The following is an 18,353-nucleotide window of genomic DNA, read 5'->3' on the forward strand; positions in this document are numbered from 1 at the left end:
AACATTTACCTCTAGATAATGTATTAAACACTTGCCTCTAGATAATGTATTATGCACTTGCTTTCAGATAATGTTTTATATACTTGCCTCTAAATAATGTATTTTACATTTGCCTCTAAATAATGTACTATACACTTACAATAAATATACTCCAGAAATTTCAGAATGGTACCACGGTAGCATAACAATAAAAGCTAGTTAATTCTACATGTATTTTTGTTACACTCAGCATTACACTTACACTATGTAGTACTGAGTGTCAATTGTTTTAAGGGGTTCTAACTTAATTGTCCGATGGGAAACTTTGTACCGGATTTCAATTTGATTGAGGCATAAGTTGTTATTGTCTGAGATTAAGGTTAGCTTTGCAAAATGTGTAAGACTAGTGCATGCATTTTCACATTTTTGTAAACTGGAATTTTAATTTTGTTCAATTAAAGGGACATGAAACCCAAAATTTTTCTTTTGTGATTCAGATAGAGAAAACAATTTTTAACAACTTTCTAATTTACTTCTATTATCTAATTTGTTTCATTCTCTTGGTATCATTTGTTGAAGTAACAGCAATGCACTAATGGTTTCTAACTGAACATATGCGGTGAGCCAATGACAATCAGTATATATACTGAGCCACCAATCAGTAGCTAGATCCTAGGTTCTCTGCTGCTCCTGAACTTGCCTAGATAAACCTTTCAGCAGAGGATAACAAGAGAAGGAAGCAAATTAAATAAAAGAAGTAAATTGGAAAGTTGTTTAAAATTGTATTCTCTATCTAAATCATGAAAGAAAAAAAATTGGGTTTCCTGTCGCTTTAAGTCATTTTTTTTAGTTACCAACTATTTCTGTTGTGATGCAATAATTCACAAACCAATACTGGATACTGATGTTGTATTGTTAAAAGGAGTAGTTTTAAAATGTATTTAATATTTTTATAGTCAGATATTTTATTCCTACTCACAAAGTGGTGCATAGTGACAAAATGTTTTTTTTCTTTTCAATTACTATTTTTTAATTAAAAAACATACATAGGTATAGAATTCTAACAGTTGGTGTTTTTAGAAAGATTAATTGATGTTAAATTTGGAACTTTAATGTGCTTGCTTGTAATATTTAAGAAATAATAACCACAATGCAGTAGTTTACAGTGTTTCATACATTCCAAATAAGGGCTTTTGTCATCTTTGGGTATATCTGGAAAATAAAGTGTATTCTGCTGAAAAAGCAACATATGATTTGTGTGAAAAACTCACAGAGAAAAATTAAAGTTGAAGTCCAGACATGGCTTCTACACTGGGATAAGAAATGAAACTATAATGATCGGGTTACATTCTGAATTTACATGAAGAGAGCTAAAAAACAAAATTTATGCTTACCTGATAAATTCATTTCTTTCCGGTTATGGTGAGTCCACGACTTGAGTAATTACTGTTGGGAATATCACTCCTGGCCAGCAGGAGGAGGCAAAGAGCACCACAGTTAAACTGCTAAGTATCACTCCCTTACCCACAACCCCCAGTCATTCGACCGAAGGGAAATGGAGAACAAATGAGTAACAAAAGGTGTAGAGGTGCCTGAGGTTATAGTCAAAAGAACAACTGTCTTAAAATAAAGGGTGGGGCCGTGGACTCACCATATCAGGAAATAAATAAATTTATCAGGTAAGCATAAATTTTGTTTTTCTTTCCTAAGATATGGTGAGTCCACGGCTTGAGTAATTACTGTTGGGGTCCAATACCCAAGCTAGAGGACATGGATAAATAGGGAGGGACAAGACAGTCAGTCCTAAACAGATGGCACCACCGCTTGAAATCTTTCTCCCAAAAGAAGCCTCAGCCGAGGCAAAAGTATCAAATTTGGAAAATTTGGAAAAAGTATGTAGAGAAGACCAAGTTGCATCCTTGCAAATTTGTTCCACAGAAGCTTCATTTTTTAAAGCCCAAGAAGAGGAAACAGCTCTTGTGGAATGAGTCATAATTCTCTCAGGAGGCCAAATGAATTATACTTCGTAACCAAAAAGAAAGAGTAGTAGCAGTAGCTTTCTGACCTTTATGTTTCCCAGAGAAATAGACAAAGAGGGCAGAGGACTGGCGAAAATCCTTAGTCGCCTGTAAGTAGAATTTAAGAGCAGTACAACATCTAAATTGTGTAACAAATGTTCTTTCAAAGAAGAAGGATTAGGACACAGAGACGGAACGATTTCCTGATTGATATTAGAAACAACCTTAGGAAGGAAACCTAACTTAGTATGAAGAACCGCCTTATCGGCATGAAAAATAAAATAAGGGGAATCACACTGCAGAGCTAAGAGTTCCGAGACTCTTCAAGCAGAAGAGATAGCAACAAGAAACAAAACCTTCCAAGATAACAAATTAATGTCTATGGAATGCAATGAATCAAACGGAGCCAGCTGTAAAACTTTATGAACAAGGTTAAGGCTCCAAGGAGGAGTAACAGTCTTAAAGACAGGCCTGATTTTGACCATGGCCTGACAAAAAGATTGCACATCTGGCATATCCGCCAAACGTTTATGTAGTAAAACTGATAAAGCAGAAATCTGACCCTTCAGGGTACTGACTGACAATCCATTCTCTAGGCCTTCCTGAAGAAAAGATAAAATTCTAGGAATTTTAATTCTACTCCAAGAGTAGCCCTTGGATTCACACCAATAAAGATATTTATGCCATATATTATGGTAAATCTTTCTAGTAACAGACTTGCAAACCTGAATCATGGTCTCAATGACCGACTCAGAAAAACCACGCTTAGACAGAATTAAGCTTCCAAGCAGTCAGTTTCAGAGAAACAAGATTTGGATGAAGGAAGGGACCCTGAATCAGGAGGTCCTTCCTCAGAGGCAGTGTCCAAGGTGGGAGAGATGACATCTCCACTAGGTCTGCAAACCAGATCCTGCAAGGCCACGCGGGGGCTATTAGAATCACCAACACCCTCTCCTGTTTGATACACGCAATGACTCGTGGTCGTGGAAGGAGAGCAAACAGAGGAAACAGGTATGCCAACCTGAAAACCCAAGGAACCGCCAGAGCATCTATCATAACGGCCTGCAGATCTCTTGACCTTGAACCATACCTTGGAAGCAGGCTGGCGTCCGTGGTCATGATCACCCAGGAATGTCTCCGAAAGCATGTGCCCTGAGACAGATGTTCCTAAGAAATCCACCACGGGAGAGAATCCCTTGACAACTGATCTAACTCTATTCTCTGAGATAGATCCACATGGTCCTCATCCCATTGTCTGAGCATACACAACTGGAGAGCTCTCAAATGGAATCGAGCAAAAGGAATTATGTCCATGGAAACTAGCATCAGACTGATTTCCTCCATACATTGAGCCACTGAAGGATGAGCAGTAGCCTGAAGAGAGAGGCAAGAGGAAATGATTTTGTTCTTCCTGACCTCTGTCAGAAAAAATCATCATCAATAGAGAATCTATTATGGTCCCTAAGAACACAACTCTTGTACCAGGGGAAAGGGAACTTTTTCCAGATTCGCATTCCATCCATGGGAACGAAGAAAAGACAACAATGGGGCCCATTTATCAAGCTCCATATGGAGCTTGAAGAGCCCTGTTTCTGGAGAGCCTTCAGACTCGCCAGAAAAAACAGTTATGAAATAGCGGTCTCCATAACCTGTCCGTCTGCTCTGAAGAGGCGGACAAAGATCGTGTGAAATCAACCCGATCGAATACGATTGGGTTGATTGACACCCCCTGCTAGCAGCCGCAAATCTGCAGGGGGTGGCATTGCACCAGCAGTTCACATAAGAGCTGCTGGTATAATGCTGAATGCGGAGAGTGTATTGCACTCCACATTCAGCAATGTCTGCCGGACATAATCCGCTGATCAATCATGTCGGACAGACATTTCATAAATAGCCCCCAATATCACTGTGTGATATTTTGCTTGTTGAAAAGATGGCGCCTGAACCAATATGTCATCCCGGTAGGGTGCCACAGCAATTCCACGAGAATGGAGCACTGCCAAAAGAGCCCCCAAATCCTTTGAAAAAATCCTTGGAACCGTGGCTAGGCATGGAAGGGCCACGAACCGGAAATGTTTGTCCAGAAAGGCAAATCTCAATAATGTGTGATGGTCCCTGTGAATATGAACATGAAGATATGCATCCTTTAGTTCTTTGGTTGTCATTAACTGACCCTCTTGTATTAAAGGAAGAATGAAGCGTATAGTCTCCATCTTGAACTTTGAGAAACTTGTTTAGACACTTCAAGTCTAGAATGTGACAGAAAGTTCCCTCTTTTTTGGGAACCACAAAAAAGGTTGGAGTAGAACCCGAGACCCTGTTCCTGCACTGGAACTGGAACTATCATTCCCAGGAAGGAAAGATGTTGTTAATCTGTTCTGCAGATAATCTTGAGAGAATGAATCTGTCTCTGAGAGGAAAAGTCTTGAATTCCAATTTGTAACCCTGATATACTATGTCCACAGTCGAGGGATCTGGGACATCTCGTATCCAGGCTTAAGAGAACTGAGAAAGCCTGCCCCCCACCTGATCCTATCCCGGATTGGGGGCAAACCCTTCATGCTGATTTGGAATCAGCTACGGGTTTCTTTGATTGTTTCCCCTTGTTCCAAGACTGTCTGGGTTTCCAAGAAGACTTGGATTGTTGCTGCTTGGAACAAGAAGGGGAAGGCTTTCCTCTGAAGTTATGAAAGGAACAAAAATTACCTTTAGGCCTATTCTTCTTATCTTGAGGTAGAAAAGACCATTTTCCACCTGTAATATCAGAGATAATTTCTGCCAAACAGGATCCAAACAAGGTTTTGCCCTTGTAAGGAATTGCCAGAAGCTTGACTTTAGAGGAAACGTCCGCAGACCAGGATTTCAACCATAACGTCCTGCGGGCTAGGATAGCGAAACTAGAAATTTAGCTTCTAGTCTAACAACCTGTAAAATGGCATCTGCAATAAAGGAATTGGCCAATTTAAGAGCTTTAATCCTATCCCGAATTTCATCCAAGGAAGTCTCTACTTGAAGATAATCAGATAAGGCATCGAACCAATAAGATGCCGCACTAGTCATGGTGGCAATATACACCACAGATTGCCATTGGAGACCTTAATGAACATAAATCTTTTTTCAAATAAGCCTCCAGCTTCTTGTCCATTGGATCCTTAAAAGAGCAGCTATCCTCAATAGGAATAGTGGTTCTCTTAGCCAGAGCGAAAATGGCCCTTCATCTTCGGGTACAGTATAATAAGGGTCTTTAATGGAGTCCTTGACAGGAAACATTTTCTTAAAAATGGGAGACGGGAAAAAAGACACCCCTGGTTTCTCCCATTCCTGTGAGATAATCTCCCTAGCATGGTCCGGCACAGAAAAAACCTCCGAAGTGGAAGGTTCATCAAAGAAACTATTAAGTTTACTAGATTTCTTAGGAGTGACAACCACAGGGGTATCAGAGTCATCTAAAGTAGCTAAAACCTCCTTTAACAATACGCAAAGATGTTCAAGCTTAAATCTGAAGGATACCACCTCAGTCTCAGAAGAAGGAATTATACTGTCCGATTCCGAGATTTCACCCTCAGAAAGTCCCGATGTATCTTCCTCATCAGACTTATGAGAAAGGGCAACTTCGGAAGCAGAACTGAGGACATGCACTTTACTTTCTGAATTTGTAGATTTCCTCTTGTGTTTTCCCTGTAATCTGGGAATGGCAGCTAATGCTGCAGACACCGGTGAAAATATCTGGGCAGCAATTTCTGCTTTTAAATAAACTCCACTAGGAGTTATAGAGGAACCGCAGGGCACTGCACGTGACGCCATTGAGACTTGGGACGTAGCAGGAGAAAGCTGAGGTATTATTTTAACAGCATCATCCTGAGAGACATTAGGCTAAAAAATGTTACCTTTATTTTGCAAGGTTTTCTTGAGACATGAAGAACAAAATTGCATAGGAGCGGCAATCTAAACATAATAAACAGGAATTTATGAGAGCAGGCTCTTGCTCCATATCAGACATGTTGTGAAACAGTAAATGAACTTGTACAGATAAGTTTCAAAGATTTTCATATTCAATTAAAATAAGCTAAGGAAGAAATACACTTAAAATGTTATCCCAAATTAAGATCGATCCCCAGATAAAATTATGTGAGAAAAGTTAAGAAAAAAACATTTAATAAACATCAAATAAACTTCTAAAATACCCCTCAGGCAACCCCACACCTCAATTACTGAGGTGCCTTACCGCTACCAATTAAGACCGGATCACTCAGAAATAGAAAAGAAAAAAAAAACTTTTTCCTCAGAAACTTTATGAAGTAAAGCCGGTCATGTGATCGCAACTGCCGAGCTCAAATTACTGCTGCCACACAGAGAGGTACTAAAAATAGCTTCCTGGTACACTGAGTACCAGAAATAACCGTTTTTTCAAACCGGACAGTTTAAAATGCTGCATCGTTTTATTTTAAAACAAAGGGGAAATGAATAAGCTGCTGAAATAGAAAATTCAGCCCTTCTTTCAGTTTAAACTTGAATTGTTTTATCAAGTAAACATGTGTCAGAAAATAAAGCCTAATAAAAACATTTTACCCTTTGTTTTTAAAAGAGTTTAAATGTTAGTCTCACACATGCTACAGTGCCTGCTTCATGCCCCAGTGAAACCCATACAACAGGATTATCTATGTCCCAATAAAAAGCAGTGTCTTTTAATTTGTTAAAGAGACACTGAGCCCAAATTTTTTCTTTCATGATTCAGATACACCATGCAATTTGAAGCAGCTTTCTAATTTACTCCTATTATCAATTTTTCTTCGTTCTCTTGCTATCTTTATTTGAAAAAGAAGGCATCTAAGCTTTTTTTTTGGTTCAGAACTCCGGACAGCACTTGTTTATTGGTGGGTGAATTTATTCATCAATCAGCAAGAACAACCCAGGTTGTTTACCAAAAATGGGCCGGCATCTAAACTTAAATTCTTGCATTTCAAATAAAGATACCAAGAGAATGAAGAAAATTTGATAATAGGAGTAAATTTGAAAGTTGCTTAAAATGTCATGCTCTATTTGAATCACGAAAGAAAAAAATGTGGGTTCAGTGTCCCTTTAAGTGCATGGTCTCCACAACTGGAAGAAAAAGCACATACCAGGTATGAGAAGACACAGTTCTTCACAGAGACTTTTGAAAAAGAAAGAACAGAGTAGCCAACTCTGGCTTTCTAAACTAGGGCAGCAACTGTTAGGAAAATGCAGTAAGTACCTCTTTACAATTTCCTAACTGCTTTAAAGCCACCACTTTATTTGTAGCTGGTCCCACCATTGTTTTTTTATATTATATTTATACTGCAATGTCATTTTCATTTGACATTTTTGTGTTCTATCATCAGATAGGCAAAAAAAATGTAATTCCTGAACCTTTTTGAATATTTTGCCGGCAAACTGAGATAAACAACCACTGTGTTCATAGTAGTCTAGCATATACCATGAATTAAAAAAAATGTTTGTGCTTTTTTATTATAGAAGATGGTGTTCCACGCTCATCCCGATCTATGTCTTTAACTATTGGCAAGGTAAAGTACAAATGAAATCCATGCTCTTCTGCAAATTTCCTGTAATTTACATGATTACTGAATGGCTCTAAACACTGGCTGCTAATTTATAACAATACATTAATTGTATGATTTAAAATGTATGGCATTTGTTTATTCAATCATTAACAATTAGTAGTTTTTCAGCTTGTTTAGGGCAGTAATGTATTAGTCAAAATAAATAGATAGCATAAGCTTTCAAGGCTACCAGAGTCAGTTGTATGTTTGCACCATGCCTGGCAAAGATACTCAACAGGCTGGAAAGTTTGAACTTGTAAGGTTGGGTTGGGTAGGTGTTCTCATCGTCCTAGGGGTCTTAGGATGGGGACCCTTGAAGGGGTGGTGCCCTGTAGGGTTGGGGATAACTCCAAATAGATCTTAAGATATAAAATGGCCCCTACATTTCAATCCACCTTTGGGGGTCATTTGTAGTGGGTAGTTGTGGTGGTATTTTATTTACGTGGGACAATACAGAGAGTGGTAGAGGAGGGCATTATATACAGTATATACTGTACATACATATAATATATATTTCTGTTTGTATATATATATATACAGTTTGCAGAAGGACAAGAATACCCAAGATAATAGTGAAAAGTGAATATACATTGCAGGGATTTTTTTATTGTGCATCTTTAAAGGGGGGGGGGGGTTACGGGGGCGTGCCTAATTACCATTTAAATTATTATTTAGTAACATATATACTTTTTGTTTTATGGTTTTCAATATTTGTTCTAATCAAGTTTTATATGTTTTATATATATTTTATTCAAGTGGCACAGTTAAGTAATTAATAATAAACTCATTCTTTTGATTCTAAAGTGCCTTTTCTTTTACTTCAGAACATGCCGCGCAGAAGAGTCAGTGTTGCTGTAGTTCCAAAATTTAATTTACTAAATATGCCTGGACAGTCACCCAGCCACTCTCCTTTACCTGGATTGTCATCACTTGTACGTAAACATCCAGCTAAAATGTTATTTTAATAAACAACTATATGTTACTGGTATTTTGTCTTCAAAAGGTTTTGCCAGTCTGCCAGTCCAATTCGCCACTTAATTGTAATATATTTTTATATTGAGGCTTTAAGATACATGACTGTGGTTACTAGAGACTGACATACAACGATTAGGTTAAAGGGAAATCACTCACATAGAACATGCAATTTTAAACAACTGTACAATTTACTTCTATTATCAAATGTGCTTTGTGCCCTTGTTATTGTATGCTCTATCTGATTCATAAAAGTTTAATTCTGACTTTGCAGTACCTTATGTGTACCAGTACCAGTAAGTTATGTGGTTTGCAGTCTATTCTTAAATTGTATGATAATATGATGTTTTATTTTACTAAAAAAAATAACAATATATCCTAGAAATTATATTACAGTTCCATGATCTTCTTTTATCGTTTGAACGAAATCTATGATGTGTACCAAGACCATGGGCATCCACAAGGAAGGCAAGGGGGGCCTTTGCCCTCCCCTGGATTTTCCTCTCCACCTGGAGTAAAAAATGCAGGGGAAAAAAGACAATTGAATGTCCTTTTTCCCTTTTAATCCCCTAGAATGTAGCTCCGTTTTAGAGGAAGAAGTACAGTATTCTGGGAGTTATATAGCATTCTGGAATTTATACTTCACTATTTCAATCTCAGTATTGTGATTCTGCAATTCTGAACTCTAATTCCCAGTATACATGCAGCATTTTTTCTATATTAAAAACAACTGCACTAGACGCTTAAGTTGGTGGAAGTGGGGTGTTAGAAAAAAATGTCACTAAAAAGTGCCTTTACAGTGCGGTCTATGGGAACTGTGCTTATAACTGTGCTTATATACATATATATTTATGTGTTAATATGTGTATATACACATATTAACAAATAAATATCTATATGCATTTAATCATATACATATATATTTAAAAATACTGCCAAACTCTGCCCTACTTACCAGCTTCGCTGTGCGACGTTCTGATTCTGTCTGGGACACCATCAGAACGAGGCTCCCATAGGAGCCTATAGAAGAGCAATCTGACCCTGACTATTTGTGTCCCATATACTGCCCACCACATCAAAAAATCTATGCTTAACACACTCTCTGCTAGAGATAGGCAAAATTCTTTCCCTACTGCCTGAGCACTATGTCTGGTATCACCCAGATTGATGGAGCACTGTCACACAGGCTTTATTATTTTCACTGAAGATGCTAAATTGTGTTCTGCTAGTGCTGGCAGAGCAAATGGTGAAATCCCGTTTACAAAGACAACAGTACTGAAAGTGACAATCATTAGTTGTGGGTGTCAATTACAAACAAATAGTTACAGAATACAATTCCAACACATAATTTACAGGTGTTTTGGCCGCGATTGTCTAGAACATACGGTATATACAAATACACCTCTGAATTGCACATGCGCAACAGAATATTATACTTGCAAATAAGTGAAAAGGACCTTATCAAGTGCCTTAATTATCAAATTCAATAATTGTAACGGTCTCACAAGAAATTGCCAAAATCTCTCAATTGTGATTGCCTGGGAACAAAAAGTGCTGATTGTGACCAACCCATGAATTAGTTCCTAATTTGTAACAAGAAGTAAGTTTTCACATTGGTGGAAAGTACAGTTAGTTATTTAAATGCAGTTTTTTACTAGACTAATAAACAGTTTTTGTTTGTTCTTTTTAGACGGAATCACCCAGTGGGAGAAGCAGTTTGCAAAGCTCACCAGCACTATCGCCACTTTTAGAAAAGTAAGTTTTCTGTTTTCTATGATTATAATTTTTAGTTTTTTACAGAGGCGATGTAGTTGCTTTTCTTATTACAGGAAGGGAACATAATTAATTTCCTCATTGAGGCCTGTTGGTTTTGGAGTGTCCATATCCACTTACACTCCAATTGTAGGAGTTGTTCAGATCTCCTCCTCTATTCTGTAGATCTACTAATTCCAAACCCCTCACATTTTAGGAAGATATAGAGTGTTCATAAAAACTAAAAAAATGCCTAGCTACACTGCTATGCTTCAGATTCTCCTTCTTTATATCTTGTTTGTGTTCTTTTACTCTCTCTCTCAGTTCTCTATAGGTTTTCCCAATATAGTAAACAGGACACGAGCATGATATCATATATATTACTCCCTCACTCCTGCACGTAATATGTCCCTCCACTTTGTGTTTGTTGTTATGTACTGTATGTCAACCACCATGTCCCCTTTCTGCATGTTCTTGCAGATACTGCATCTTCCGCCTGGGAAGTTTCCATCTTTCTGTTTAAAGTTTCAAAGCCACTTTATACCTGCATACGATGCCTCTCTGACAGATGCCACACTAGCACTTTAAACTACTTTATGCTGCATTCTATTGCTGGTTGCTCTACACATTAGATTTGCATCACTGGAGATTGCCTGAGCTGTACCAGTGTGTGACTTCATTATATTTGTTCCATAACTGCTCTGGATTGTGGACTTTGGCATTAAATCGATATTCTAGCAGCATTAAATTATAGGCACTAGATTATTTTATTTGGGGACGCTAGTCTTTTAAATTTAAGGTGCACCATATATGTTTAACCTATATGTGATTAATTAAAAAATCTATTTTGCCGTTTTTGTGCTGACTCTAATCACTCATTTCACCTGATCCCTTGAAGCATTATTAGCTAATGGAGAGTGCTGGCCAGGGCATCCTTTTATTTTTCTCTCTTTTCTATAGTTCTGAGATGTATTCCTTTTCCATTTAATTATATATATATATATGTATATATATTGTTATATTGAAATAAGCACTCACTGGACTTCGGCCAACTGTGACAACAAATGTGTTCTTTATTGTGATCTATTTATATATAAACATCGTTACCTACAAAAACATTAAATAATGTGTGTATTATTAATGTGAGATAATATGAAATAAAGTGAAGTGAATATATATATATATATATATATATATATATATATATATATTATTATTATGATGCCATCATGGTTGATCCACTCTGATCGTCTCTGTGCAGCTATTTATAGTTGATGTAGAATGTAAACAGACTTTTAAGGGCAACTAATAAGAAACAGGCTTTTATGAGCAACCAATAAGAAACAGTTTAATCCTATCACACCCCTATACCATTATAAACATAAATTCTAGGATATCACTGAATTGAAATAATAAAAAAAACTATCATCTTTGTAACTTAGGTTAGGTTTTATTTTACAGGTACTTTTGTATTTATTTTAGCTTGGTAGTTATTAAATAGTTAATAACTATTTAATAACTATTCTACCTAGTTAAAATAAATACAAAAATAAACCCTAAGCTAGCTACAATGTAACTATTAGTTATATTGTAGCTATTTTAGGGTTTATTTTATAGGTAAGTATTTAGTTTTAAATAGATATTATTTAGTTAATGATAGGAATTTTTACTTAGATTTATTGTAATTATATTTAAGTTAGGGGGTGTTAGGGTTATGGTTAAACCTAGGTTTAGGGGTTAATATATTTAGTATAGTGGCGGCGACGTTGGGGGCAGCAGATTAGGGGTTAATAAATGTAGGTAGGTTGTGGCGATGTTAGGGACAGCAGATTAGGGGATAATATTTAACTAATGTTTGTGAGCCTGGAGTGCGGCGGTTTAGGGGTTAATATGTTTATTATAGTGGCGGCGACGTTGGGGGCAGCAGATTAGGGGTTAATAAGTGTAGGTAGGTTGCGGCGACATTGGGGGCGGCAGTGTAGGTAGGTTGCGGCGACATTGGGGGCGGCAGATTAGGGGTTAATAAATATAATGTAGGTGTCGGCGATGTTGGGGGCAGCAGATTAGGGGTTCATAAGTATAATGTAGGGGCAGCAGATTAGGGGTTCATAAGTATAATGTAGGTGGCGGCGATGTCGGGGTGGCAGATTAGGGGTTAATAAGTGTAAGATTAGGGGTGTTTAGACTCGGGGTTCATGTTAGGATGTAGACATACATTTTATTTCCCCATAGGAATCAATGGGGCTGCGTTACTGAGTTTTACGCTGCTTTTTTGCAGGTGTTAGACTTTTTCTCAGCCGGCTCTACCCGTTGATTCCTATGGGGAAATAAAATGTATGTCTACACCTAACACCCTAACATGAAGCCCGAGTCTAAACACCCCTAATCTTACACTTATTAACCCCTAATCTGCCGCCCCCGACATCGCCAACACCTACATTATACTTATTATTAAAGATGGTGTCCCTTGAATTCCTATTGGCTGATTTGATTCTTCCAATTCAAATCAGCCAATAGGATGAAAGCTACTCAAATCCTATTGGCTGTTTAAATTAGCCAATAGCATGAGAGCAAGTGAAATTCTATTGGCTGATTTAAATAGCCAATAAAATTTCACTTGCTCTCATCCTATTGACTAATTTAAACAGCCAATAGGATTTGAGTAGCTTTTATCCTATTGGCTGATTTGAATTGGAAGAATCAAATCAGCCAATAGGAATTCAAGGGACGCCATCTTTAATCGCGTACCATGAATTCACTATTCAGTGTACGGCGGAGATCATACAAAGAGGATCCTCCACGGTCCATGGCTCCGTGGTCGCCGGTCTTCAGTTCCAGAGTCGCCGGTCTTCAGCTCCGCAGTCTTCAGCTCCTCTCCGTGCAGGATGTTCCTGGAAGAAGAAGAGGTTGCGCTTGGAAGAAGACTTCACCGCCTGGAACAGAACCTTCTCTGCCGGACTTCAGGAACCATGAGTACCAACCTGGGGGCTAGATTTTTTAAGGGTTTTTTGGGGGGATTTGTTTTATTTAGATTAGGGATGGCCAGAAAAAGAGCTAAATGCCCTTTTAAGGGCAATGCCCAAACAAATGTCCTTTTCAGGGCAATGGGTAGTTTAAGTTTTTTAGTGTTGTTATTTTATTTGGGGGGGATTGGTGGGTTGGGGGGTTTTACTGTTAGGGGGGCTTTGTGTATTTTTTTTTAAAAAGAGCTGATTATCTTGGGGCAATGCCATGCGAAAAGCCCTTTTAAGGGCTACTGGTAGTTTATTCTTAGAGTAGGGGGTGTTTTTATTTTGGGGGGTCTTTTTTATTTTCATAGGGATTAGGTTTAATTTTGTTAAATTTGGTAAATTGAGTTTTTTATTTTCTGTAATGTTAGCTTTTTTTTATTTTTTGTAAACTTTAGAATGTATTAGTTTAGGTAATATGGGTTTATTTAATGGGGTATTAGGTTAGGATTGTTAGGTTAGGGGGTGTTAGGTTAGTGTACTGTACTTAGTTATTTAAATAGTTATTTGCGTTGTGGGTTTTGGCGGTTTAAAGGGTTAATAAGTTAAATAGGTTTATTGCGATGTAGGGGTTTTGCGGTTTAGGGGTTAATAGGGTAAATAGGTTTATTGCGAGGTAGGGGTTTTGCGGTTATGGGGTTTATAGGGTAAATAGGTTTATTGCGATGTAGGGGTTTTGCGGTTTAGGGGTTAATAGGGTAAATAGGTTTATTGCGATGTAGGGGTTTTGCGGTTTAGGGGTTAATAGGGACAATAGGTTTATTGCGACGTAGGGGTTTTGCGGTTTAGGGGTTAATAGGGTAAATAGGTTTACTGCGATGTGGGGGTTTTGCGGTTTAGGGGTTAATACTTTGTGTAGGATTTTTTTTTTTGCTATATTTCGTGCGGCCGGTGTGGTTTTTTTTTAATACTTGATGCGGGCGGTTAGTTTTTTTTTTTTTAATACTTGATGCGGACGGTTAGGTTTTTTTTTTAAATACTTTAATGTGGGCGATTAGTTGTTGCTTTTGTAATGCTCCATTTGCCTTCGCTGCATCCACCGGTGGATTCTTTAACCACCCTGCCATTTTTGGAATTCACCTGGATGCAGCTTCGCTGCATATAGCTAATACATGTCATTTTCAATTAATTATCAAATCAACACAAATTAATTTGTTAAAGAGATATTCAAACATAAAAGACAAATATATTTTATATTTGATTATCTTTAAAAAACTAAAAGAAAAAAAAACTAACATATTTTGCTGATGTAATAATAAGCTAAAAGTGCCATTTGTTTTGCTTGCAAACAAAAAATCCAAATAATGAAAAAATGCACATCTACACTGCACCCCTCTATAAATAGATTGAAACAGACCCCTGAGTTATGCAATGCATCACTAGAGGTTAACACTAGGCAACATGAGAGATTTTAACATTTTTGGAAACTATATCAGAATGTTTCTCTATATGCCTTTTTCTTAACCCTTTCGCTGCTAAGCCTTTTTCACATCCCTGTACTAAGCCAATTGTGAGCTTGTTTTGCTACTTACATTTAAACACTATTGTAAGTCAAACTTCAGCGAGTGAATCACACAAATTCAGAATATACCATTATTATATTTATATTTCATGGCATGTGAGATAGAAAACAAAATTATATTTTTATTAATATTTTAGAAAATAATATTGAAAACTGTCAGGTTACCACTTTTATTACTGTGATCACCTTAAATTGTCATCAAGGGTAGCCACACTTGAAAAGGGGGCTTGCGGATTGGGGGGGGCGTGACCAAGCAGCAGCCGTGACCGGACGCTTAACTCAACAGCTCTGATGGCTTGCTAAATGATATCTTAATCATTATACGACCAATATGCCATTTGCTAATAATTTATTGATCCTCAACTAAAGGTGAAGGTCGGGAGAAAGAAGATGACAGTATTTTTGAAATTTGACTGTCAGAAGTACTTACCCGACTGAGATCGCAATTGAAGGCCTGAGTCACCTCATTAACATCTATCCCCCCGGGTCTATATTTAGCTGAGTAAAGTTACTTTAATACTGCATCTCATAATGGAGGAGCTATATACCGACATACTTACTCTGTTGGAGGAATTGGAGCACAAAATGGAATGGAGATTTAACGATCTACTGAACACGGCCAGAAATCCATGTGTACAAGATGGCGCTATACAACTGGCAAGCTATAGATCCCCCCTTACGGAGCAGACTGAGAGTCTAACCGCCATGAAAAGCACCGTAAAAAACACCTTACTGACTAAGGAGGAGAACCAGGATGGAGTTTTGGGATATCCCACGGACATTGGCAAAGACGACAAATCAGGATGTCAACCAGCTGACACCATGACACACTGCACTGAAACTGCGCTGAAGTTAAGGCGAGCGAACATCATCTATGAAGAGAGGACATCACTGATCTGGCGAGACTTGATTCTACCTAGCCTTGACACACAAGATGAACTGTTGCTGGACCTAATAAGCATGAGCGTGTACCGGGGAAGTGCGGCCGACTTCCGATGGTGCACCCAGGGGTTTGCTTTCCATCTAGCGGAGATACATAAGGCGCAAGAAATAGCAGCTGGATTCTCACCCTCTTGTCTGTTGTGCATGCTATTCAAACGAACAATCTTGCATTGTCATGGTAGGAAGGCTCATAAGAGGGGTATAGGCTAGGGAAATCCTTTAACAACCTTGGAGGATTCCATGTCACACCTCCAGAACAAAACGGCAAAATATGTTTAGGACCTGTATCTATGCCTTATTTTATTATAGATCCATGAGATCCAGTTCAGTGTACAGTACATAGAGCTCCTGTGAAAGCCAAACAGGAGTACTTAGCTTCAGAATGGGTATTATATATAATATGAGGGACTTGTCGCACTGACCCCCTGGCCTGTATTCTGTCATACAAACGAGTCTAGCTATATCCCATAAACTACCGCATTTTGGCAGATTGGTTTGTACTATCCTGTATACGGTGAAGTTTAGACCTGTTATTTACAGCTTAACTATGTGTGTCAGTTCAAGGTTGAAAATGCTTTTAGATTGTGCAAATGTTTGTTGTCACTTCTCTCAAAATGCAGAATCTTAGGTAGCTGAATAGATAATAGTTTGCGGGGCCTACTGTTAGAACTAGACTGAGCAATTGATAGCAGAATCCACATGTGCCTGTATAAAAGAAATGTGGACCATTGTAGATACCTAGTTCTTCTCTTGCTGCATCAAAGTGAGGGTATTTTCAATTATAAGCCATTGCATCTTTGAAGTATCACCTGCATAAACTAGCTCTCTAGCTAATCTCATGTTTAAGCAATAGCTAAAGCTCACACTAGTGTTTAGCTCTGTTATGACTATAACCCTACTTCTCACTCAACTGTTATCTGTATATATAGAGTTTTAAAGTAGAGGTCTGGTGGGAAGAAGCATTATGCCCCATAACTCCTAGATTATAGGCTTGTTGAACTATATTATACATATAATTACTTAAGTGAACACGAGCCATATGAACCTAGTTGACTTATAAACTGATATGCAATTGCAGAATCCCTCCCAATTTCATGGGTTCTATCACTTTAAATGTTTGCATGGATTCAAAGTTTCTGTATCTGGCAGTGGGATTCTTCAGATTACATATATATCTATAGCTCCTCCTATATTTTTATCGTTTGTCAAACATCTTTATAAACCAATGTAATATAAATAATCCAATAAGCCAACATATACGACCCGGTATTTTCATTTCTCACCTGATCTGGTGAATAAATGACTATAGATTAGTATACATTCACCCATCTCGGTGAATAGTTAGCGGTACTAATCCGCCACCTTACACCTATACAGATCAAATTATAAAAATGTGTTACCTTTCATAGACAATAGTAAGTTAAGGCTTCTAGGACCATTATAATATATCATCCTAATAGGCAGCAATTCATATTCTGAAGGTACTAGTATTAAGCTACCATATAAATTAAAAAGAGGTATTAAATTATTATGTTTACACTTCCAGTTTTGCTTAGCCATTAGAGGTAACGTAGTTGGTTATATTTTACAAGATTTGCATATACTGACCTTACCTCGGTCAAACAGGTAATTTTTTCTAGTTGAAAATATGTTAATTGCTAATTCATTTATCATTGGCATGGCTGTATTGAACATCTTTTATTTTGATCTCTGTATATTTGATAACATAAAGTGTATTGTATTATATGATATACCTCAATAAAAAAATTTGATTTAAAAAAGAAAAGGGGGCTTGCAAGGCACAGTAATCATCTGGCTATACAGACAAAATGTATATATTACTTTAAGAGAGAGACTTGTCTACTATGAAATAAACTTTATTAGGGGTCTTTCCAAGACCAACATCATTTGAAAGAGCAGGCAATTCTCTTTCAAATGAGGAGTCTTGGGGATCTGTGGCTATTAAAGGGACATTAAACACCTAATATATTTAGTAATTATGCTTTGTTTTTAGCATATTACTTAATCATTTACATGTTTATACAGATCGTTTTGTGATTTCACCTTCCTATGCATATTTGTAAGCTTTATAATATTGCCAGGAAACCACCGCCTACAGAATGCGGTGAGCGCCGCCATATTGTAACGTACGTTACACTATGATGAAGAGTCATGTGACCCACGCTCGTGCAACCACTAATGCGCATGTGTACTAAAATAAATAGTCTCTACTGAATCTATGAAGCTCGCTCTCAGCAAATGTGTGAGCGAGCTTCATAGTATCAGTGTAGCTATTTACTTGACAGCTGTGTTATGGAGGATCAGCTTGGCATCGATCTAATGTGTTATTGAAGTACTTTGCTTACATTCAATAATGATGGCAGCAACCGCTTGAAAAAGAAGACAATGAATTGTGTCTTTGCTTATGCTGGAGAGCGCATCCATCCGCGCTCACAGCAAATGAAATATGACTTCCGGTTTAGTGCCCATTACTTTCCCCCTGGTTTACACGGATGCTGTGCTGAAGGGTGATACAGTGACTATAAAATAATAAAATAACATGTAGGATAATATATTTATA

At 37.6% G+C, this 18,353-nt stretch overlaps 1 protein-coding gene across 1 annotated transcript in view; it reads left to right on the forward strand.

Moving 5' to 3' along the window:
- Window positions 1-18,353, forward strand: part of IRAG1 (inositol 1,4,5-triphosphate receptor associated 1) — a 306,114-nt gene that overhangs the window by 262,037 nt on the left and 25,724 nt on the right. The window contains exons 14-16 of the mRNA XM_053720588.1: window positions 7,491-7,540; window positions 8,401-8,508; window positions 10,239-10,303. Coding sequence (XP_053576563.1) covers window positions 7,491-7,540; window positions 8,401-8,508; window positions 10,239-10,303 — 223 coding nt within the window. The remainder of the gene's footprint in view (window positions 1-7,490; window positions 7,541-8,400; window positions 8,509-10,238; window positions 10,304-18,353) is intronic.

Source organism: Bombina bombina, chromosome 7, assembly GCF_027579735.1.
Source record: "Bombina bombina isolate aBomBom1 chromosome 7, aBomBom1.pri, whole genome shotgun sequence".
NCBI lineage: Eukaryota > Metazoa > Chordata > Amphibia > Anura > Bombinatoridae > Bombina > Bombina bombina.